General features: G+C 35.0%; 1 protein-coding gene across 4 annotated transcripts in view; it reads left to right on the top strand.

Moving 5' to 3' along the window:
- FSTL5 (follistatin like 5) overlaps positions 1 to 26,556 on the top strand; it is a 596,568-nt gene that overhangs the window by 502,584 nt on the left and 67,428 nt on the right. For 2 of the 4 annotated variants that reach the window (XM_059697752.1, XM_059697751.1), the window contains exons 11-12: positions 9,659 to 9,685; positions 15,811 to 15,929. In XM_059697752.1, coding sequence (XP_059553735.1) covers positions 9,659 to 9,685; positions 15,811 to 15,929 — 146 coding nt within the window. The remainder of the gene's footprint in view (positions 1 to 9,658; positions 9,686 to 15,810; positions 15,930 to 26,556) is intronic. The other 2 variants (XM_059697754.1, XM_059697753.1) reach the window with 1 other exon arrangement.

The raw sequence follows: 26,556 nt of genomic DNA, 5'->3' as shown, positions 1-26,556 counted from the left end.
TGGCTACCCTCTGCCATTGGCCTAGTTTCTTTGCTCTTCCTGTCACTTCTCTGCTGAGCATCTTTGACCCCATCCACTTTTCCTCTATGCCAGTAACTGCAGCTGCTCTAGAGTATCATCGATGCCTGTTTTTTGTTGTGCCCTCTTTTCAGTGTTGACAATGGAGGGAAGAAGAGCAGCTGGCATTGTTCGCTCTCATTAACACAGAATCTGTATCATGTGGGGTAGGACAGGAAAGACGGGGAGAGAGGACAGATAAAACTAGAGGGGACAGAGCAGTTTATTCCTTTCAGGATGTTTCGCATTTGTTTCCCCATTGCAATAATTTAAAGTAGTGCTTCATCTCCCAGTAGTAGCGATAATGTTTCAAATGAAGACTGTGTGTGTTAAAAGAATTTGGGCAGAACGCCAAATTCCTAATTTTAATATGTAGTGGTGGGACACCTTATTTCCTTCTTTACCTGGTCTTAGACATTCCGTGCCACTTCTTCCTGCTTTAATTCTCCTTTCTAATATGATGAGAAAGAACTGTGTTTTACAACCTCATTTACAGGATTCAAAAGTAGTAATGACAATGTCTGCACAGAGAATGCTTTAGGTTCCTGAAATATTAGAGATTTAAAGGCGGGTAGTATTATGACCAGGAGTTTTAATGGAGCACAGTAAGAAGCATGTTAGTTATTACAGAAAAAAAAAAAAGACCTGTGGATGACTTGAGACATTTTTCTGGTTTAATTGTATTTTCCTTCTTCTTGAAATAACTCTTGAACTGATTCCTAATGTATGCTTTTCAAAATACCATGAATTGCACTTACTTCAGCTGAATGATATTTTAAAAACAGGATGGTAAATGCTAATAATAGAAACAAATCACTCAAGAATTTTAGGGAAACATAAATTAATAAGTGACAATATCATGAAGAGTTGACAGCAAAACATCTAGAGCCTATGATGTCATTTTAAGCAGAACCTGCCATTCCTTCTGTGCCATTGTAAGCAAAAAAGGGGGAGTTTTTTTTTTTTTAGTAACTGCTATTTTCATAAGTAAGAAAGAAGTAAATCTATCCCAGGAAAAATACAGTGAGAGAGACCTCAGGCTGCCGTTGAGTTGGCCAATGCAAAATAATCCTCCTCAACAGGATGAGGCCGTGAACAAATCAGACATATAGGATCCGGTTAACTCATCCTCCTGGGACCATCAGGGTACTTTCTAACTTAAGATTTCAAGTTCTCTCATGATAAAGCTGAAATTCTTTTATAAAAGTTATTATTAGTTTGACCTGGAAATTCTTACTTCATAACCCAGACATCTGGGCTCTCTCTCCTGAAACTGTACAGGAGCTAAATATAAAGGACTTGGGGGAGACCATGTCAGTCATCCCTTTAATCCAATTACACGCCACCTTCCCGATATGGGATGGGGATTTAACACATTGAGAATGTCAGTTTTTACATTTTGTAACAGGGGGCCAAGGCTGCTGCTTCTTGTGTCTAACAGCAAATCAAAATCAACACAGAATTCACTCTAACCAGCACATTGTGAACACTTGACACCTATAAAAGGCAGATTCTATTTGGCTGCAGAACTTGCCATTGGCCTGTGGAGGCTTCTAGCATTTGACAAAGAATACCTGAAGGGACATGTTAGTATCTATCTGTGCCTCAACACTGTGTACTCAAACATTTTATTATTTTTCTTCATTAAAAGAAGGGATATAGCCCATATTATTGCTGCAAATTACCTCATATGTGAGTCACGATATAAAGTTCTGAACTTGAAGATATGTTTCTGTTTGTTTAGCAAAAATGTTTTTGTTTTCAAAAACATGTGTGTACATAAACATATGTGTTTACATACACAGATTTGTTTTTTGCACCAGGCACTGTTTTAAGCAATTTAAAAATGTTAACCCGTTGAATGCTCTAATTTGTCTGTTTTAATTCAAGCATTTTCTTTAGAAATATGTTCTAAGAAGAAGTTAACCCCTGTTAACTTAGAGTGAAATTGTTTTAGTCACATTATATCATTTTCCACAGGAGTACTTCCTCGGACAGGGTAAAGCCCAGTATTTCCCTTTTATTCTTGTGACTACGTACTAGAAATTTCAGGTACTGTGTTTATGGCCTACACAGTGATTTTCCTGTTTAGATGTGAGATGCTTTTTTCCCCGGTTATTAGTCTGTTTTGCAATTTCTTTAAAGATAAGCAGACTAGTCCTAGCTGGTTTGGCTCAGTCGATAGAGTGTGGGCCTGTGGACTGAAAGGGTCCCAGGTTCGATTCCAGTCAAGGGCATATGCCCAGGCTGTGGGTTCGAACCCCAGTAGGGGGTGAGCAGGAGGCAGCCAATCGATGATTCTCTTTCATCACTGACGTTTCTATCTTTCTCTCCCTCTCACATCCTCTCTGAAATCAATAAAAATGTATTTTTAAAAAGATAAACAGACTTAACTGAATTATAAGCCATATATTTACCCAGAATGCCTTAAGTATCAGGATATTTAATGCATTTAAGGTTTGTAATTACAATTTGCAATTTACCTCACAAAGTATTTTTCTAACAATCTTTACCTTAATGATAATGCTCTAGTCCAGTGGTTCTCAACCTTCTGGCCCTTTACAGTTCCTCATGTTGTGACCCAACCATAAAATTATTTTCGTTGCTACTTCATAGCTGTAATGTTGCTACTATTATGAATCGTAATGTAAATATCTGATATGCAGGATGGTCTTAGGTGACCCCTGTGAAAGGGTTGTTCGACCGCCAAAGGGATCACGGCCCACAGGTTGAGAACTGCTGCTCTAGTCAATTTCTTCAAATATTAGATATCGTTTATTTTATACTATATTTAAATATAATATTCATGTTAATATTCCATGTAATATAAATATATTAAACATGTATTTAAATACATATTGGAAGTTTAGAATACGAGAGGAATAATAAAAATTGTTAAGAATGGTAGGCTTTTATAAAATTACATAGCTAAGATTTATTTATGTTTACTAGAGGCCCGGTTCACAAAAGTCGTGCATGGGTAGGGTACCTAGGGCTGGCCAGTGATCAGGGCCAATCGGGGCCTTACTTCCCCCAGCTACTGGCTGCTGGCCAGGGCCTTCCTTCATTCCATGCTGCCCTCTGGTGGTAAGCACGTGTCATAGCAAGTAGTCGAACTTTTGGTCGGTCAAACTCCCTAGGGGACGATTTGCATATTAGCCTTTTATTATATAGGATTTTGTGCCAAATACTACCTAAAATATGTTATAATCATTTTATTTTTTAATTCTTAAATCAACCCTGTGGTATATTTTCTAGATGAGAAAGTTAAAACAAAAGAGTAAGTACCTTTGCTTGCTATCTACTTAAAATGATAAGTCATCTGAATGAGTTAGAAGGCAAAGTTTTCCCCTATTTAGCCCATTAATAGCAATAATGTCTTGTTTACACTAGCTGGCATGGCTCAACATCTGCCTATGAACCAGGAGGTCATGGTTGAATTACCAGTCAGGGCACATGCCTATGTTGCATGCTCCATCCCCAGTGTGGGGTGTGCAGAAGGCAGCCAATCAATGATTCTCTCTCATCATTGATGTCTCTCTCCCTCTCCGAAATTAATAAAAACATATTTAAAAGTAATAACAATTCCCTGTTTATTGTTTGTCATGTTAAAACCATAGGCAATCATTTGTGTGAAAACTATCAAGTTACTTTCTAACAGTGGTGGGCTTAGGATTTTTGTATCAAGAGAAGCTTAGGTGTTGGCAGTCTGGCTAGGAGTATGTTAGCTGGAAACATTTTCTTAACACTATGTTTGCTTCCTAAGCAGTCTGTTAATGCCAATATGTATGGTGTGGTGTCCAAGACAGTCCTAAATATCCTGCTCTCCTGCTATCCACACCCTTATAGTATCTTCCTGCATTGAAATAGCTCAGGTATCTATCACATAGAAGGTAGGGTGAAGGTGGAGGTATATGACTTCTGAAGCCAGATCATAAAGGGCCTTATGGCTTCTGCCTTGCTCTCTTGGATCACTCATTGAGGGAGAAGACAATTTCCAGTATGTGTGGATGTTTAAGCAGGTTTGGGGGGAATCCCATGAGTCAAGAACTGAAACTTCCTGCCAAAGGCCAGCACCAAATTGCCAGCATACAAGTGAGGCCCCTTGGAACTGGATCTTTTAGCCACACCAAGCCTTCAGATGCCCAGAGCTCTAAGAGATACCTCAAATCAGAACCCACCCAGCCACCCCACCCCACAAGACCATAGATGTATTTTGTTGTTTTAAGCCACTAAGTTGGAGGTAATTTTTTATGCATCATGCAATAGCCATTGCAGATATTATGCTCACTTAGTTTGGCATTGGAGCAAAAGATGGATATAGTTTTTACTTGTTTGGTGTGCTGGTTTTAATTGGTTGACATGGCAACAGTCCTTATGTTGTGTTGGCTTTGATCAGACTTGTTTGGTGACCAGGAGTAGACTCTATATGGTTAAGTATAGGTTATTTTAGAATTGATGTGAACGTTACACTGGCAACGTGGAGCAGTCAATGATGTGTCCACATTCAGAACGCAGAACCTGACATTACGTAGTCAGACAACGGCTGACCCTTACACCTCTCCTGTGGGTTCTATATTCTCTTCCTCCCTTTCATGTCTTCTTGAGTCCTTCTGTACCTTATCACAAATTATCATAGCCCTGACTCTACGCCATGGCGCCTTTGCCTATGCATTTCTACAATTCTTGTTCTCTGTGCTTTTTCTTTTCAAACATGATTTCTTGATTCAAATCCCCACCACCCCCCCTCACCAAAGTATCTTATTATTCTATCTTATCACTTCAGAGAAATTAAACCATATATTTCTGGACAGTGCCTAGGTTGTGTGCCCTAGTACAAGCCAGACACTATAGCCTAATCAACTAATGTTAGACACTAGTTTGGAAACATGTGTAGCCACAAAGGACAGTTTCTTCAACTAGTGCCAAAAGAGTGAGTTTCACTTAAAAGTGGTTTTGAATTTGGCATATGGCAGGCAATGTACTTGGCATATATTACATAGCTTTCCATCCTAAAAATAGTGTGTTTTAAATATCTCACTTCATTCTCCATATGTACATTCAAAGAAATTTCAACTGCCCTAACGTTAACCATGCATTTTTTTCAGTTACATTAAACTTTACCTACATTTTTAAAATGTTACCCTTTTTCACTTGTCCTCTAAAGTTGTCAATTTCTCAAATCCAACGGAAAATCAGTCAATAAGACATATAGCTTAAATGTTATCCTCAACTAAATGTGGTATAAAAGAACGTTTTGCACTGCTGAACACATTACACTTTCAGACGAAGACAACGACAAGCAGAAACCTTATTTAGTTGAAAAGCCAGTTTACACATGAGTAGCCAAGGAAAATGCTGTTCAGTACTATAGCATGCTGTTATGTAGTGAACTCTCTTATTGCTGTTGCTTATATGATATTCAATTCTCCACATGTATTTCTACATAGCATATCTAATATGAAATCCATCACTTTGAATATAATAGCAAGTCTACAATAGATAAAATAAGGCAATTTGTTAAAAAACATTAATAAAAATTCTGTTACTAGTTTCCAGGCATCTCCATGGAACCACATTTTCATTATAAGGCATATGTTATCTTCAAAAAGAATTTGACATTTCAGCTGTCATGAATAAGTACTAAATTACTGGGGAGTCAGTAACTGTGAGGTTTTTATTTTCTAGTTACCAATAAAAGCTTTTGGGACAGAAAATTTATTTATGGTATATTAAGGAATGCATTCGTGTTTCACGGATTCCATACGTAGAGAAAAAAGTCAGAAATCCCAACTCTTGGTTCTACACATGCTAGCAATAGACAAAAATCTAAGCTGGTTTAAAGAAAAACTAGAAGGAAATTAGGTGAATAATTCTGCTAAGAATATTACTGTCAGATTTAACATAAAAGTAAAGACTAAGAAATTCAAAATGACTTGATGTTTGAAATGTGAATTTAATATGACACAGCCATATCATGGGAGACATCTATGCTATGCTAAGGACTTTGAGCTCATATACTAACACACACATTTATACATACATTATGTGTTTTTTAGCAAAAGGGTGGCATTATGAAGCCTGAATTTATTATAGTTAGCTGTATATATTGTATGAAGGATAAATTAATATGACAAACAAAACCATTCCCATATGTAAATAGCAGTCCAAATGAAAAATAACATTCCTTTTATTGATAATTACTTTTATTCATAAAAATGGCTATATTGATCTCTTTGGTATGGCAGAAAGCTTGTATTGTTGTAACCTGACTCAACATTTGGGGTTCAACATTTGGGGTTTACCTTGTGTAGGAAAGAAGGAGGTTTCAAGTGGTGAGGGGTGGCTGGAGCAGGGAGGGAACGAGGAGAGAAACTGGGAAGAGCAAGCTCTTGGCTTATCTGGGCTTGCTGACTTGATACAAAAGAAATCAAACATCCAGTATGCTCATTCATGATACCAATGTAATCTCTGCCTCTATGCTTAGGTTATTCTGCTTTCAGAATTATCATCTTAAGTACCATGGTTATTTTTATTCAACTTTATGCATTATGTTCAATTTAGATATATTTCCTCAGATTTTGTTATGAAATCCAGACTATCAAATTTATTAGTAAAAATGTCTTTATTAATTTAAAATCATTATAGCTACAGCTATTCCTTCCTTCTTCCTTCCCTTTCTCACTCTGTTCATTCTTCTCCTCCTATCTATCATCTATCTATCTATCTATCTATCTATCTATCTATCTATCTATCTATCTTGCTCAGCAGTACATCAGTTAAGTCTATACCTTAGCTTCTGGCTAAAACTCTTTGGGGCCACATGTTGAATTACTATTTTTGTAATTTATATAAATTGTGATTATATTTTATTTTTTAAATATTTAATTTATTAAAGAATTTTTTGGATTTAAACATGTTTTCATATTTTCTCTATTGTTGTCTGAGTATGTCTAAGCTATTTATGCTTATTGGCAAAACATACAGACTAGAGACTTTTTAAAAAAATATATTTTATTGATTTTTTACAGAGAGGAAGGGAGAGAGATAGAGAGTTAGAAACATCGATGAGAGAGAAACATAGATCAGCTGCCTCCTTCACATCCCCCACTGGGGAAGTGCCTGCAACCCAGGTACATGCCCTTGACCGGAATCGAACCTGGGACCATTCAGTCCGCAGGCCGACGCTCTATCTGCTGAGCCAAACCGGCTTTGGCCAGACTAGAGACTTTATTTTCTAATGTACTTTGTGGCCACTCTTGAAAATCTTTCAAGACATCTTGAAAAGAAAATACTTTCTGTTTGTATAGTCCAATACTTGTTATAAAAATATTAATTTATTCTTAAAATTATATTATTAAAACTTTGCCCTTTTCTCTTCATTTTTCAAATATTAAGAGTGAAGGATAATATAAACAGAATGTGTCTGTGGATTTATCAATGTTGTATTCAGTCCTAATAGTTTCTGCCTTTTATTATATTGCTATATATTTGGTTTATATAATTTTAAGTTCAGTATGTAGTGCCTTTAATTTTATCTTCTCTAATGTTAATATCACAAATAATGTACTTTTTGGTACTTTCTCATAAGTGATTGTTTATCTTAAAAATAAACCATCCTTATTTTTAAGTCCTTAGTCCTTTAAAATAGCCATGCTTTGATATACTAGTAGGGTTTGTGCATGCTTTTGCCTATATCTATAAATTATATCTCTAAAATTCTCACTCAGTTTGCTCTTATTCATCTTTTGATGTCACCTTCAGCATTATCATTAAGGAAGTTTCCTCCAGTCTCAGATTAGACTACGTCTAATCCACCTGTTCAAAACATTTCAATGACTGTTTCTCTCTTTTATAACACATTGAATTTGCAATTTTTTCTCTACCATGATTTGGGTACTGTTAGTTCACTTTCCCCTTCTTAACTAAAATAGATGCTCTATTAGCACAGAGCTGGGTCTGTTCTAATCTGTGTATTGAATACAATATCTGGCACATGCTAGGCATTCACTCAATTCTAAGTGAATGAATGGCGATATATGTCTAGTTACTGTTCTTATAAACTAGAAAAATAATGATAAGTGTAATCATGGCTCAACCTTTCCTGAGCCTACAGAAGAAAGGTTTATCTCCTTGACATTGTGTACAAGACTTTCATGATTTTATCATGGACAAATTCTCTGGCCTCAGCTCCTATCAGTTTTACCTTCCAACTATATTCAATTACTTAAATTTCTCTAGATGTGTTATGGTGTGGTCTATTGATATACCTCGAATGTCTCTAGCCATGGTCCCTTCTGAGTTTGGATGACATTATCTTTCTTAAATATCACCAACCCAATGAAGCTATCCTTCCCTCTGCTACCCAACCTCTACCCCTCAGAGATAATCAGGTCCTGTCCCTAGCCACTGAGCCTGGTATTTGTTTCTTTGATTGGATTTATCACATGATCATAATTATTTGTTAGCATGGTTCTCTTCCTTCAAAGGCCTATGTCCTCTCCTTGCAAATAGATCTATTCTTTTCATATACATGCCAAGTACACTCTAAGCAACAAGAACACCACCATAATGCCCTGAGGAGATATACATATCATGTGTACATGTTTGAATAAATATTCTTAAAGAATTAAGAACACCCAAAATCATAAAAGAAAGCTTACTCTACAAAAATTTATTTAGAAATATATATAACAAGTGCTGAAAACTGCATGCTTAGTCCTTCAGCCTCCAGCTAGGAGTGCTGGACATCCACCATGGGTATTCAGTTGTTGTTGTTGTTTTTTTTAAAAAGTGATTATGCTTTAATATGGTTAAAATATTCAGGGAGTAATTATATGTGTATGAGGTTTTCTGTTAGTTATACTTTCTTTTTACTTATATTATTTTTCTTTGAAAACATAGAAATTGGATAACTTTGAATTAGTAAGGCAGGCAGACATTTCCTTGGGAATATTTCTATTGGTATCATCTCCTTATTTCTATCTTACTATTTTAACTCTCTACTGATTTAGTGCTGTATCATATTTAATAAACATATTGTCTAGAAACAAGTTAATATAAACTCTTACTTTTCATTGAAATACACCATATATTTTATTCTGTCTTGTTTAAAAAGTGAAAACATATACTTACTTAAAAATAAGCAACTTTTGTATTCAAAATCCTATATTTATAAGAAATCTTACTCAGGAATATTGAGAATTATAAAAATATAACTTTTACAATTTGTGACTTCTAATGATACTGACAAATAAACAAATAGTTTAGCTGCCAATGCTTGTTCTAAAGCTGTATTTCAATACAATTAACTTAAAAATCCCATTCTTTTCAATGATGCGTAAAATGTTCTGTGTTTATTAACGAAATCTTTATGCCCAAGAAGAATAGGCTATTTCAAGAAATGAAGGGAACATTGTTAATTATTCCCAGCATTTTACTGTTTTGTTCATTTTAAAGTAGTTTGTTGAATTCACTTCACTATTTTTATATACATGTTCTGTCTCAGAGATTGTGACCTCTTTAATAGTTATTTACATTATTGTGCAACTGAAGCTCTCTTTACTCATTTTCCCTTCTCTTTCTTTTTAACATGCTGCAGTAGCTAACATATTATGGAGAGAAGAAGGTACTAAATTCTATTATTTCTTATATTGTTGTAATTATTTTGCTTAATCTTTTGGTATATATGTTGACTATCAGTTTTAATAACCAGTTTTTATTTTGAGCCAATATTTTTATTTGATTATAGTTCAACATTTTTGTTTAAACTTCTACCATTAAATATATTAATATCACTCATCAGCTTGAATCATAATTGATATACAACCAGGAAATTAAATTACAATATATTGAAATACTTTTAAGAGTATAAAATTAAGTTAAAAAAACTTTAGTTAAACATAATTTACAAAATAAGCCCTCATTAGGTTAGGAAAAGAACAAATATAAAAACTGTTGCCTTATCTAGGGAATATAATAAATTATTTAACAAAATGGGTTATAAACTTGAGGGACCTGGATTCAAATTCAGTCTCCATCACTAGGGCCTTTTTATGAAATAATATTCTTATTTAAAAAATAAGGATATTTATCAATACTCATAGGATTGTTATCAGTTTTTTAAATGTAGTCCACATTCAGTAAATGGTATCTATTATCATTTGTTATTATTGTTGTTTTTATTATTTTTTACTTAATCACAAAGGCTGGAAAGTGTTAGACCAGGTACTCAAATAGCCCATCAATGTGTTTTAATTATATTCTAAGGAGAAAAATATCTATACCATCATTACACTCCAGGTAAACAATGGCCCAAGTTATTGTCTTCACAGTCCATCCAAAGCAAACTTTCTATTCCCCAATTACAGCTTCCCACATGAGCTGGAGACACTGCTACCTTTAAAGGCCATGAATCATAAGATTCAAATAATTTTGAAATATATTTATTTCAATTTTGTTCTCAAAGATGAAGATACTACCTCCCTCCTTTTTTGAGATAACATCATTCATATAATAAAAGTGTAATATGCTAGTTAGACCGGACAGCCTAATGACCTTCCAGATGAAGCCGCAGCTGCAAGGGCTGAGGCAAGCTGCCATGGCTATGAGGGCTGAGCCCCTTGCATAAATTTTGTGCATCAGGCCTCTAATATATATATTGTAGTGTGTGTGTGTGTGTGTGTGTGTGTGTGTGTGTGTGTGTCAGATGGCACCTACTTCCTAAATTACAGTTGCCCAATAAATAGCTTGACACAGTCATTCCTCAAAGCTTTATAGGAAGAATGAAAGAGTAAGTCTTATTTTAAATGAACATAATATAAGGGTCTTATTGCAGTGGAATGCAGGGATACTACTGTGTGTGTGAAAAGATTTTTAGCTCCAAAGGTATAGATGCAAAAACGTATGAGCATTCATGAACCAAAAGTCTACTTCTGCCTAGTTATCAATGTGAGAAATGCAATTGTGTACAATCTATTCTTGCCTATATTTTTCTTTAGCTAAAAAAAGAAGAATTCTTCTATATGTCAACAAAAGATAAGTTTAGGATAATTTGAATGTGAAAAGATTAATATTGACTATAATTTATATGCTAAAGTAATGTAAAATTAAGTCAGAGGAAGGCAATAATCACAAGTTCTCGCTGCATTGTAGAATTATAATTTGCTATTGACTATAACTTAAATGCTAAAGTAATGTAAAATTAAGTCAGAGAAAGGCAATTAACACCAAAAAATCTACTTTGTTATTGACTTAAATATTCATCTAGTGATCAGAAATTAGCCAAATTTTATTGTTGGTATAAATTAAATAAAATATTTTCTCTATATAATAAATAACATACTGGTATTATCACAATACACTATCATTATTGAGCAGCTATCATCAAAGTATTGAGACAGGAATGCACATTCCACCCATTTTTTATCTATTCCATGTGTTCAAAGGTGCATTATTGATTAGAAAATCCCCTGGAAAATAATTCTCTCTTATGAGACTGCAGGTAATTCTTGCTTATGTCCTCTTTCTGTATCGAAAGAATAACAAAGCAAAAAGAAAGCTCACAAGGAACCAACAAATATGGATTACATTCTAGAGCACAGTACTCTATTAGATTAACAATCGACCTGTAAAAGACAAAGCACATATGTCTGACTTCACCAGGGGATGGAAAACGGAAAAGAAAAACAGCCTGCACATGTTCCCAATCTTTACTGTGACTAGAGCCATGAAGCTTTCACTGGAGTCAAGAACCTTTGTAATATACTACAATAAAAAGTAGCAATGAGGAGAGAATGGTAATTAAAACCTACATGGTTATCAAATTCCTTGGGACACAGGACCCTGTTACACTTTCCAATATGACTGAGAACACATAAACTTATGTCTATGTGGGTCATTTTTATCCACTTATGTTTACCATATTAGAATTTAATACAGAAAAATTTAAGTGGGTATTTATTAATGTATTAAAAGTAATTATAATAAGCCCATTGCATGTAGCCATAAATAGCACATTATTTTTAAAGCTATGTATTCAGAAAACAATGAGGGGACTCATATTTTTCAAATCTTTTAAGTGTCTGATTGAATAGGAAATGCTAGCTTCCCATATCTACTTCTGCAGTGGATTATTGGGACATCACTTTTGACATCATGTGTCTTATAGCCTGTTCAAAAGTGCACTCTACTGCTGGGAGAATCTAACTTGGGAAACTGAGAGAAAAACACACACCAAAAAAGCCCACACATGACATCTTAGTATTATTATGAAAACAGCTGTAACTTTGTAGACCCACTGAAAGGATCAACTTTGAGACCTGCTCAAAGAAAATAAATTTGAACGTTTAGCAGTTCATGGATTCACAGAATTTAACATCATGGAAAACTGAAATTTAGCAGTATATCTCACAGTATAGATTTGAGGAAATCATGAGGACAGTAATCATATTCAGGTTATGTACATTTCACCCTTTGTTTCCCCCCCCCCAACTAATGTTTTAAAGAAGAGATAATGTCAGTTATAAAAATAGTGATAGTTTTTGTTTCTTGAAATCTTACTATGTGTCAGTCACTCTGCTAAATGTTTTAATTTCTCCATCTCATTACAATCTTACAACTCTGCTAAATATTTTAATTTCTCTATCTCATTATATTCTTACAACATCTTTATGATGTAAATATAGTTAATATCTTCAAATTTTAAGATGAGGTAATTGTGACATGACTGAAAACTCTACCTCATGACTGAATAGCACAACCAACAGTTGGTTCTATAACTATGATTTGCCTTAGAGCTGTCTGAATCCAGAGAATGGGGTTGATCTATCTGTTACATTCTCCCATCCCTTCTCAAAAAAAAGGTTAGAACATAGAAACTTATAGTTATAATGAATATATGCAAATCTGCTGTTGCTACTTTACAAGTAAATCTAATGAATGCCCCAAAAGAAAATCTGAATTTGTCTTCAATTATCAACATTTCCATCATCAGGTAATATATATTGTTCTGTTCCCACTATATTCATAATAAATGTGCATATGTACAATATTATAGCAGCAAATTTAAAAAGAAACACATCTGCATCAAATATTAATATTATAAATTCTTCTGCTAAATACTAAATAGAACTTTTTGATGAACAAAATGTGTCTAGCAAAAAGAGACAAAATAGACCTCTTGTGGGTGAGGAGGGAGGGACTCAAAGATGACTCTAAAAGACATAGGTAAAGTTTTATTCCAAGTCAGAGTAATTGATACATAGTTGTTCACTTTACAATTATTATTTTTAGTAATATACTTATATATGGTATTTTGTTGGCATAACCATTTCATACACACCAATGAATTACATTTCAGTTAAAACAATAAAATGCAAAAACAAACTAAACCTTACATAATGATGTCTGTTTCTTCAATAACCTAAAAAGTAGCTTATGCTTGGTAAAAATGCTGATGTGTAATTCATATTTTAAAAAGAAAGAAAATGGTCTCTCAGAATGGAAGGGTGATTTGGATAGATTAAGTGGGTTTTAGAGGAAAATACAGCTCAGAAATTTCATCAGTGCAAGAATAAAGTGGAATCCCACTGATTGTATTGTGTACAGAATATGGTAAAGTAATAAAAGGCAGGAAGTTTTCCAAGAAAGTTTACAAACAAACTAGGCATAGAGTAGTGCCAGATTCAATCATCTTCACATTCCTGATGGTGGAGTACAATTTTGAAGCAGCTAAAGGAGGGTAGAGTCATGTTCATTCAAAAATGTTCTGTGGCCCATAACCCATGAACATAGACACTAGTATAGTGAAGACCTGGGAAGGAGGTGGGAGTGGGATGGAGGGGATTATTTGGGGGAGGGGTAGAGGGGATGTATGTAATACTTTCAACAATAAATACACATTTTAAAAACTAATAAAAAGCTATGGACTTTGTAATAATCATTGAATATAGTATGTAACAGACATCTGACCATCAGACACCATATTACTACTTGTTTATGTTTATAGGTTTCAACAATAATTAATACCTAAATGACTAAATTGATAGTCATTGATATATAGCACACATCAATCTTAGGTTAATGTTCACTGGAAGCTCACTAATATGAATGAACATTTTTTTACATTAAAACTGACTTTTTAAAATTTTATTAATTGAGCTTGGAATTTATAGTCCTTTATGCACAACTATAATTACAAAGAATAGCAGACAACTATTAAGTTATATATATTTTAAAATATGACTTGAATTTAGTTCTTGCCTCTTCTGCTATTTAGGATTGTCCCATTGTAATGTAGTACTCTCTGGACTTAAAATGGTTAATTACCTGATAAAGATTGCACGTATTAAAATATAAGTAGTATAAAATATTTATAAAACAATAAAGCTGTGTCAAAACAATCTGGAGTCATTTATATATATGATTAGATAGAAATAATTTCATATACCAAAAGACAGTTATAAACACTATGACAAATAAAGTCATAATTATGTTTGAATACATTTTCCTCTAAATTATACTAGTAGGTAGACATGTGATAGGTGGACAGAATTGGTGACTCTTTAAACTAAGAACATTTAATAAGAATAAATATGTCTTGAGATCAACAAACAATTTTACAAATTAATACACTTTTATTATGATCCTCAGGCTTGACTTAATAGGCCTTGCAGATATTCTCAATTGAAATAAAAATGCTTAGGAACTTTTTGTACTTAAATAAAGTGCCTTTCAGATAGATGGTTTTAGATTTTAAGTATTTTAAGCAACAGTGGTTTGGCTTTTCAAAGAACACATGCTATCACTGAGTCATGTAAGGTGTAATTAGACTGAATAAAGGTGATTATGGAAACCAATACAGCTGGGAAAGGACGCTACTCAGCTGAGGATCTGAAAAGGAAGGACTACATGCAGTTAGGCCTGGACAAGCGGGAAAAAGGCAGAAGCAGAGGAAAGGGAGAGAGCAGGTGTGCGGGATTATGCAGAAGCTGCCAGGTGCAGGCCTCAGTTAGCCCCACCTGCAATCCAGTATTTCATTGTAGTGTCCTGCACCGGTTAGGTTTGGATGTATAAAGTGATATAAAATCTAACATGCCACACACTTAGATCTGCAGTGTGAAAAAATAAAAGTATGCTTTAAGTTAGTACACTGAAGTTTTTTCTGAAACCTCAAATTAATTCAAGTTTTAAAGTATAGAAATAGGTCCAAACACTGCTAGTATAAAAAAATGACACATAAGACCTCTATGTAGGATTATATTTATAAAAATTTGTTTATTTTCTGAAATCTCAAAGTCTTATTCTTTTTGTTTCTAAAAATTGGTATATAAAGGAAATTCCTACAAATAATGCAATTTTATTTTCACTAGGGAATTCTAGTAAAAGTACTAGGATAAATAGAATTTTTCAAATGTATTTTTTCCCTTAACAACTAAATTAACTAGAGAAAGTATCAGACATTATGTATCAGAGTTTATTATTTCCAATTATAATTAATCTAAATATATTTTTTAAATTATTGAGTTGTATTTCAGAACGCACTGAACTGCAGACTGGGGAGAATAAGGTAGAATGTCTGCCTAATATCACAAAGTTGCTTGGGAGTTTGGTGAAGGTCACACAGCGTTTGCTTTACTAACATTACATGACTTTGCAGATTGATCTGTCAGCAATATGAGGGGCACTGAGTATTGGTTGTAAAGTTTCCTAATAATTTCATTTTGAGCTTTTAAATGTGTTTTTATTTCTAAGGTCTGGGAATTGGAAACATGTTCTATGTTTTCTATGAAGATGGAATCAAAGTGATACAACCCATAGAGTGTGAATTTCAGAGGCACATTAAGCCTAGTGAAAAGCTCCTTGGATTTCAGGCAAGTATTTTAATAATTTCTTTGCATTTTTAGGTAGCAGTTTTGTTAAGTAGAATTATGTTTTGAAAATACAATGAAATATAGATATATATGAGATGTGTTGGAGGAAAATATTAAAATTATGATATTGGCTGTTATTAATGGAGGTTTTATATTTGAGGAAAAAATAATATATTATATACTGCCAATTATTTATCTGTAATTAAAATAAAGGTGATAGGAGTGAAATACCAACATTGAATGTAACATAATAACTTTACCTGCTCTTTAATTTAGAATATCTCTCGTTTCGGGAGACAATGTTTACTTCGACAAAATGGAAGAAAATAGATATTATCCAGTGGGAATTGGGGTATAGTCATGGCTTTATAAATCCAGGTTCCCTTTTACTCTTATCTCATTTTACTGAGGTCTCCATGAAATGAGTAATTTAGAATTACATGGGAAATATCAATTTACTTATTTATGTGTACCTTATATAATTGTACATATTTTAAGGGCAATGTTTTGCAAGAATGAAAAATTATATATCTCCACATAAATATGTGTGTACCAAAATATGTAACACTAAAGGTATCTGTTACCATATGTTCCCACACAAGTTCAGACATACACAAAACACCCAAAATTAGATACATTATTGGAATATCTCATCATGTAACCCTCTCTTGATACTCATTTTTAAGGTTGGCATGGCCCTGAGATATGAGTAAAATTAGATATCAATGCCATAGTTTACAGCTTTTATTTTCAACTCTTATTTCCAGCCTACTAGTAGTCAGTGTTATTGTTGTATATTTATATATGACAGTGGGCAAAAGCAGGTTTGCAGTTATAACACAAGTAAATAATGCAATAATTAATGAATAATAATAAAAAAATAAACTCTGTGTTTTATGTACTCACAACAGTAAACCTAATTTTGCCAACATCTGTATGGAGATAACAATTTACACTTTAAAGCCATGGCCCTAGAATGAGAAGAAAAAAATTACCAGAGTGGGATAAGATAGGTCAGCTTGCCTCCAGATATTCTGTAAGGACAAAGTAATCTCAATTTCAATAAAGGAAATAATTTAACTCAATATGTCTGTGATGGCTTAAAACAAATGAAACCATGTGTAATTTAAAAATATTTTAGTTATAGGGTAAATTCTGAATAGCATTGTTACCATATTTAAGCTATAGTTTACAAGTAAGAAAACATTTAAAATTATACATGCAACTTTTTTTGTTTTATAGTCATATAATATCACTACTAAATAAATCCACTTTGAATAAGGTATGTGTGTGCCTATGTGTATAAATAAATAGATAAATAAAAATATTTTCTTCTGATAATGTAAATCATTCAATTTTATACCCCATACATATTTTTAAAAAAAAAACATTATAGAAATCTGGGCTAACACACGGGTATGAAAAATTTGGCATCAAATTATTATTTAAATAAAAGCAAAATAATTTGACAGGAGATTTTCTCTCTGATTCCTACAGGATCAACACTTTTGTAGCTAACTGATACTGATGTGTTGTTTACATCAGAGAAGTTGAAACATCAGTTGCTAATACTAATAAAATAATCTGAGAAATCCATATTTTCATCATAAAACTGTCACCTCATGAATTTGATTTACAAATATAGAGGTGCCCTAACAGGTTTGGCTCAGTGGATGGAGCGTCGGCCTGCGGACTCAAGGGTCCCAGGTTCGATTCTGATCAAGGGCATGTACCTTGGTTGCGGGCACATACCCAGTAGGGAGTGTGCAGGAGGCAGCTGATTGATGTTTCTCTCTCATCGATGTTTCTAACTCTCTATCCCTGTTCCTTCTTCTCTGTAAAAATCAATAAAATATATTAAAAATATCTATAGAGAGAGGCAAGAATTTTCTTCCTGCATTACCTGTGTGCCGTTCCACACAGGTTCAGCACACAGTAAATGGTTCAACACAATTTGACTCATGTCTTAAAGAATGTTCTTTTCTGGAACATTTTTCAATGGCTGTAGATTAATTAATTTTGCTATTTGGAATTTATATATATATGGCTAATATGCTAAGTGTCCATCCGGGTAATGATATCACATAGCGATGCCTGGCTTCCTCTCCCTAGCAACTAGCCTCCTTGCAATTTCTTCAGCCAGGAACATGACTTGCTTTATACCCAGGTGCAAACGTTTTACTCTTTAACCAAATGTCTGTGAAGCATTTCCCAGTGCCTCATCTCATTTGATCCTCACAGAAGTCCTGGAGTAGGTAGACAGGAGACTCAGTGGCATCCTATTTTCTTTTTCGTTTTTTGACTTTTAATTTCTTTATTGATTGAGGTATTACATATGTGTCCTTAACCTCCCAATACCCCACCACTCATGCCCTCACCCCCCTGTTGTCTGTGTCCATTGGTTATGCTTATATGCATGCTTAGAAGTCCTTTGGTTGATTTCTCCCTCTTCCCCGCACCTCCCCTACCTTCCCTCTGAGTTTTGACATTCTGATCGATGCTTCACTGTCTCTGGATCTCTTATTCATCAGTGTATGTTGTTCATTATATTCCATAAATGAGTGAGATCATGTGATATTTGCTTTTCATTAACCTGAAAACAGAGATTTAGAAACTTGACCCAACTGAAAAGAAGTAAGAAAGGGTGGACCTTGAAAATGACTTCATGTTTTCTCACTGTGCAGAGTATAGTCAAACACTGCTGCAGTTAAATATTTTACCTTTTGTTCTCCCTCAGTGATCTACAATAATAATCTGCTCCGTGTTGATATTTACTGCTGTGTTACTGACAATTACCTGAAAGAGAAGTTGGGGTGCTTCACTGGGCTGGAAAAGTTTAGCTAAGTCAAAAAGAAGGTCTAATTTAGCAAGTTTATTCTATATATAAAAGGCTAAGTTGACTTGCGCATGCATGATACATATGAAGCTCTCACTGGCACCAATCGCACGCATGTGTTTCCATCTGTCATTGTTAATTGTAAAGTATAATTTGACACTTTTATTATAGAGAAAGGAGAAACAGAAATATTAAAATATTTCTTCTAATTAATTTCCTTTCAATATGCACAAATTTGTACACCAGGCCACTAGTATAAAAATAATAAAGCAAGCAAAAACTTGATGTGACAGTGTGATATGTCTGGACAAAAGAGATGTGAAGTTTATATAACTGAATGTTTTTCTCTTTAAAACCTTTGGATACACAGACTTCCTCCTAAAACATTTACAGTGGAAACTATATAGGTTTATGTTGATTTACCTATCTCTACATATCTGATATATATAAAAATTTATATATACATAAATAGATATAAGTTATATATACATTTCTATTTAAAAAGTTGAATAGGAGGTAGAAACCAAGCACCAGTGTTAATCTCTTTCAATCTGAGAACCTTTAATCCACAATTGTACATCTGCAGTGACAAAGCAGGGATAATTAGTTATTTAAGAACTAATTTACTGCATCAGATTTTGCACGTCATTTCTTCGGGAAATCTTATGATCATTCTATGTATGGAATTATGCAGAAATGCATATTATAAAATAAAAAGATATGTAAGAACAGAAAAGTAGCATTCTTATACTGTATAAAACAAAACTTTACTAACATTTCCATACTCTATGGAAGAGATAAGAAAAATCAGGTATTTTTTAAAAGAGAACAATAATTAAATATTGTGTGTGTGTTTAAATTAGAAATTTCTGCCTCTTTAGATATTGACATTAAAATATAAGACTATTTCAGCTAACCAATATATATTTAAAGCAGGAAGAATAATATAGAGAATGGTGAATTGATCAAATCCATAATGTTCCACTTATAATTGCTAAATATATAGAGGCCTTTATTAATACCAAAAAAGAAATATATATATTTGTTATGTAATTATTATTGTCTCCTGATATGAAATAAATGTTAAGTTGGATGAGCTTTATTTCATATTGCTTTTTTCCTCTATGTTTAAACAAGAATGATTTCGATTTCAAAGTATGTAGGCTATTTGGTCCAATATTCTGATAGATTTAAGTATTTGATTATAAAATAATTTCATGAGAAAATTGTTGAGTGTTATGTGAGAACATTTTTCTCCAGAGTTACAGAACCAATAGAAAAAAAAATATATATATATATATATATATCTGCATTTGTCTCTTTATGTCTATATTTTATTTTAAGAAAGTGACTCAAGTATGGTGGGTGGGGTGGCAAATTTGAAATTTGTAGGACAGATCAGCCAACAAGAAAATCAGATAAGCACTGATGTTACAGTCTTGAGTCTCAAATCCACAGCTAAGGTCATCAGACTGGAAACTCAGACACAAATCTATAATAATAAAAGCTTAATATGCTAATTAGACTGGATGTCCTCTGGACATCCTTCTGGACAACCTTCTGGGACAGAGCCGGGGCTGCCAGGGAAGCCTGGGTCCCAGGTTCCAGAGGGAAGCCAGTGCTGGCAGCCGGGAGAAGGAAGGCCTACTCTTGCACGAATTTCATGCACTAGGCCTCTAGTCTTTATTATATTCTTGAGTCTGAAATCTGTAGACAGACCGGCAACTCAAGCAGTATTTCTATGTTAAATTCTGAGGCAGAATTACTTCCTTGGGAAATTTCATATTTTAAAAAAATATGTTTATATTGATTTCAGAGAGAGGAATGGAGGAGAGAGGGATAAAAACATCCATGATGTGAATCATAGATCAGCTTCCTCCTGTTGCCGCCTACTGGGGATCCAGCCTATAATCCAGGCATGTGCCCTGACTAGGAATCTAACCTTGGCCTCCTTGTTCATGGGTTGATGCTCAACCATTGAACCATACCAACTGGGTGGAAACTTCATTCTTAAATCTTAAGACCTTCAACTGACTGGATCAGAGCCACTCACATTAGGGAGGGTGATCTGTTTTACTTAAAGTCAACTAATTGTAAATGTTAATAACCTCCACAAACACCTTCACAACATCTAGAAAAGTGTTTGACAAAACAACTGTGTACCATAGCCTAGGTCACATATAAAATTGACCATCGTGTTTTACTATCTCTTTGTTTAAAATATATTTTTATTGATATCAGAGAGGAAGGGAGGGGAAGAGAAAGAAACACTAATGATGAGAGAGAATCACCAATTGGCTGCTTCCTATATGCCCTGCACCAGGAATCAAACCATGACCTCCCGGTTCATAGGTCAGTGCTCAACCACTGAGCCATACCAGCTGAGCTTACTGTCTCTTTTAGTCAAGGACCTTGTTTAAATAGTGTTTGTTTTCCCAACATGCTTAGTCCAATCCTTTATACATGGCAGGTAGTCAACTAACACTTGTTAAATGAATTTAGTGAAAATTCCATTGCTTAGAGCATGGGACTCTTTATCTTTTAGGCATTCTCTAAATTTAAAGATGTATACATATAATTTCCTCCTCATCACAATACTTCTTATTCTATAATTCCCACAAAGTCATGTTCTTCTTTTAATGTGTTTGTGAAAAATGTTTCATAGAATAATTTATCTTTGAATTGTTTCAAGGGAAGTAAAATCTCATGAGTCTATTAATTCAGGATCACATAATATGTACTCTGCAGATGCTCTGTATAAGTTTGGCATTCCAATGTAAAAAAAAAATACTAGTTAATCTGGATTTTAGAAAGTTAATATTTTGAGTGTGAGTAGTAGAAAGAATCTTTTACAATCATTTTTTTCTCATGAAAAGGATTAAACATGGATATAACATTTTTCAGTGAAATCCCCACAAAAACTCACTGTCCAGTGAAGTTTAGATAAAAAACTGAAATATTTAGCATATAGAATCTTCCATCACACCTATCACAAGGTGCTGTTTGCTTGCTCTAAATAAAAATTCAATTTTGGTGCAATGTCAGATTGCATCAGGCTTCAGCTTCTGATAGTGAGTTAGTAAAAAAATCCATACAACCTGGTTTCAGTTATACTTTCATCTTTTTATTTTCTTTTTTGTTATGTAGCCTTACTAGATAGAATTCTTGCTATATTTATCCTAGCTGTACACATGATTTCATCTTGTCACCAATAGCATGAACTTCAGACAGATAGAATTCTACTCCAGACTTATGAATTCAGGACTAACACTGAAATAGGTTTGGCAAAATGTTTAAATTACACGCTCAAGGATGACAGGGTTTTCCAAGCTTACTAACTTTTTGACTCTTACGGTTTTCAACTATTGTGTCATCCTCCCCACCACTCTCTTAATCTTAAATACTTTTTTAGTCAATTATTTATTACTAGAGGCTGGTGTACAAAATTCGTGCATGGGAGAGAGGGGTCCCTCAGCCCAGCCTGCACCCTCTCCAATCTGGGACTCCTCAGGGGATGTCCGGCTACCAATTTAGGCTAACTGACTCTGCCTTCCGGCCTGATCGCCCCTACCTTGCCCCCCTGCCTGCCTGATCACCCCTACCTTGCTCCCCTGCCGGACTGATCACCCCTAACTGCCTCTGCCTCAGCCCTCAGCCTAAGCCACAGTCTGGCCTCCCTAGGCAGGAGGTGACCTGACAGATCAGTGGAAGGTGTCAAAAGACATCTGCCCTAATTAGAATATTACCCTTTTATTAGTACAGATAATCTAGCTATTGTTCTTCACATATACCATGGTGTTACCTATTTTCTATAGTCACTAGAAGAGTTTAGGAGGTACACATATGTTTTCATGCTCGGGTCTTACATTTTGGGACATAGATATTCTGTGCCTGGTATAAATGCTGAATAACAGTGACATGTAGCAGCTTAGTTTCTACAGGATGTCTGATGCAAATCACCTCTAAAATGTCTTGTTTTCCATGTTTGGAATTTTCACGCATGGAAATTACTCTACCTTTAGGAATAAATACTGTTAGTGCTCTGTTAGAATGTAATGCGTATGTAAGGATTTTGTCCAGAATGCTTAGGTTTCCAGAAATTGTAACTGAAGTTAGAAATGGGGAACACAATAGCCCACATTTCTTCCTCTGCTGGTGTCTCCTCTGGCCTCTAGAAGTGCAGCCTTCAGGAATTTCATCAGTCCCTGGTCATACTCCCAACTTCCTCTTTTCAGCATTTCATTCTGTTTCTAATCAAATTACTACTTCTCCAAACTCTGCCTGCAAAAATATTTGGTACAAACCAGCCCTTTTATATGATGCAGTTTCTTTCCCCAGGAAGCCATAGAGCAACCTTTTGAATTCAATACCACTGTATGTTTTAGAAAGGTAATCGGAATGTTGCCCCACTTACTCTTTTCTCAGTGGGCTTCTATTCAAACATGGCTTAACTTACAAAGAGTTACAGAAGGAGAAAAATTTAAGCTCTCATCCCTTTGTGGTTACAATGATATCCTGCCAAGTGCTTCCTAAAGAGAGTAATGTAAACTACCTCTAACTAGTCCTCAGAAGATTACTCTGTAGATTTTAAGAGAAATAAATTTATAAAATTGGTCTTTGAAGTCCTAGACTTAAAGAGGGCTTCTAATATTTTATTTAAAATCACACTTTTAAATTCTTATCATGTGCATCTATTAGACTATAAGTCTGGAAGTTTAACACTGAGGGAACAACAGTGGGAAGTATGTAAATTGTGCAGCGGCATTTTAATGGAGTTGTATAGCATGTTAATTGGGTAAAGTAATTTTATCTAAGATAGCATATTAAGTCTTCTTTAAGAGATTATTAATAAGTGCCAGCCAAGTTATGAGTGAATGTGACCAGAATGATGTATGTGTCAGACAATCTATTGCCATCATTTAAAAAACATTTTTATATGAGTAATAAGGAGTCACTATACACATATAAGAGTACAGCCCTAGACAGTTTGGCTCAGTGGATAGTGTCAGCGTGTAGACTGAAGGGTCCTAGATTCCATTCTGATCAAGGGGACATACCTCAGTTGCAGGCTCGATCCCTGGCCTGGTAGGGGTGTATGCGGGAGGCAACAAATGGATGTGTCCCTTTCACATTGATGTTTCTCTCTCAGTCTCTTCCCCTTTCTTCCACTTTCTAAAAGTCAATGGAAAAATATCCTCAGGTGAAGATTAACAAAAAACAAAACAAAACAAACAAACAAACAAAAAAACCCCTACATTTAATAAAATAGTACATCAGATTTTTTTTAGAGGAACAAGGATAGTTCAACATATGCAAATCAATCAATCAAGGTACAAAGGCCACATTACAGAAATTTTCATCTTTTCTTTTAACATAAGAAGAATGTATGGCTTTCAGTGTCACAATAAAAACAGAGCTGATTACATTGCACAGCTAGAAATCGAACACTGGTTTCTCTTAGGGACAGCATATTAGAGACACTAAGAAAACAGGCTTTGAGGTCAACTAGTCCTGGATGTAATAATGTTCAGCTGTACACTCAGATGAACTGTGTTAATATTCCTTTTAAGCCTTGTTTACTTCACTGGTATAATAATATTACCCATCACATAGGATTAGTATGCAGGTTAAATGAGTCATGTTTGAAAGTGATCAATAAATGTTAAAAGATGAACATTTCTGTAATGTGGCCTCTGTACCTAGATATAGTAGAATCAAAATTGTGCTATGACAGTTTTCTAAAATAGGCTAGATTAAGGCAAATCTGGCCCCTAACTTACCGTGACTACTTATGCTTTGATTAATATGAACTAGACTGTTTTATGACATTTTAATAAATGGAAAGGGAAGAATAGAATGAGATAAACTGAATACATCTAATTAAAGGAAAGAGTCAAGCACTTGTATCGTTTGGGTTATAAGCAGTGATCCCAATTAAAATTGATGAAAGTAGTTTAATCTCATTGTTTCTTTTTAAAAAAAAGTTTCAGTAAGAGAGATAACCATTGATATTATATTGTTTAATACATTATTATAAGATCTAGGTGCTTTTTTAATATCACAAAGCAAGATTAAAATAATATAATACATCTAGCATATTCACAAATAGCTTAACCTTGATTGTAAATATTTCTACCATGGCTGTAAAACTATATTCTGAGAATCCCAAACTAAACATTCCAATCAAGTACAAAAGAGTGTCTTGTCTCATTTGCAACAAATCCTCAATGAGAACAATTCTTGACATTCTATTGCATTTGATAAAGTAAACACTAGTTTTTCAAGTGTTCCATTATTCACTTTTCTATTTAGCTTAATACTAGAGGCCCAGTGCACAAAATTTGTGCACTTGTGGGGGGGTCCCTCAGCCAACCTGCACCCTCTAGCAGTCCGGGAGCCCTCAGGGGATGTCTAACTGATGGCTTGGGCCTAAGCCAGAGCAGTTGGACATGCTTGGCGTTGCTGTGGAGTCAGGAGAAGCTCCCACCACCACCACTGCGCTAGCCAGCTGGGAGCCTGGCTAAGGGCTTCTGGCTGAGCAGCACTCCCCCTGTGGGAGCTCACTGACCACCAGGGGGAGCTCTTGCATTGAGTGCCTGCCCCTGGTGGTCAGTGCACATCATATAGTGATTGGTTGATTTGCATATTAGCCAAAATGTATAGGATAGTCAAAACAAGACTCACACTGCTCTAGTTCTGTTTAAGGAGCCCTGGCCAGTGTGGCTCAGCAATTAGAGTGTTGGCCTACAGGTCAGGTGTTGGTTTCTTGGTCATGTGTTGGATTCCCAGTCAAAGGTAAGACTGCCTGTGAGAGGCAGCTCTCACTCCCTTCCACTCTCTCTAAAAATCAATGGGGAAAAACATATATAGTTGAGGGAGGATGAACAACAACAAAAATTCTGTTCAAGATAGGTCCACTGATCACACATGGCAATTGTCATGGATATTATGATAATGTCAAATTGCTAAGAAAAATTCTAAATGGTTATTTTTAATTTCTGTAATATTATCAATAAATGATAGGCCAACTGGTACCTGTCCAAAGGCCACATTTTGAATCATACTACATTAGAATATTCAGTTTCTCAATGATTCAGGATGACATGACCTAGTGTTTTAGACATCATTATTGAGAAACATGCATTTCTTGACTCATGTCATTTTGTTCTCTCTGTTGATATAATTTGTGCTTTCCTGTCTCTCCTCTAATTCTCTTTTCGCTGTAGTGGTCACTTATATTGGGGTTATCGGTATTGTGAGTACATTCATGTTTTGTTCCCTTTGTGTCATGTCTTGTCGAGGTGAATTTTATCCTGTTTGGCCAATGTGGTAGCGAGCAAGCCACATAACCAGACACCAGAGAGGAGACTCCATCCACGAACGGGTCAATAACACTCCAGACCCAACTACAGAGGCAGGAAGAAGGCAGCAGTGAGGGGACGAGAACATGAGTGAGGGAGGGAACAAAAGAGGAGTGTGTGTACATGTGGGGTGTGTGAGTGTGTGGTGTGTGTGTGTGTGTGTCACCGTTAGATCTGCAGAAACTTTGGGGGCAGTCTGACCAGGCTCGCCTAACCAGGCAGCCTCTGCTACCATTGCAAACAGTCCAGAGAGCTGGCTCTTCTGCAGAGGCCATGCCTCTTTGAAGGGGGAGCTGCTGCTGACTGGAAGCCCAGCCTCACCTCTACCCAGGGTGCCCTCAGATAACACTCAGGATCTACAGCCACCCCCACAAGGGACCTGTTGCCTCGGCTGCTGGTCCCAGTGGTCACCAAGACTATAGCCACCCTG

Source organism: Myotis daubentonii, chromosome 5 (assembly GCF_963259705.1).
Source record: "Myotis daubentonii chromosome 5, mMyoDau2.1, whole genome shotgun sequence".
Classification (NCBI taxonomy): Eukaryota; Metazoa; Chordata; class Mammalia; order Chiroptera; family Vespertilionidae; genus Myotis; species Myotis daubentonii.
This window is presented reverse-complemented; position numbering and strand designations above follow the sequence as displayed.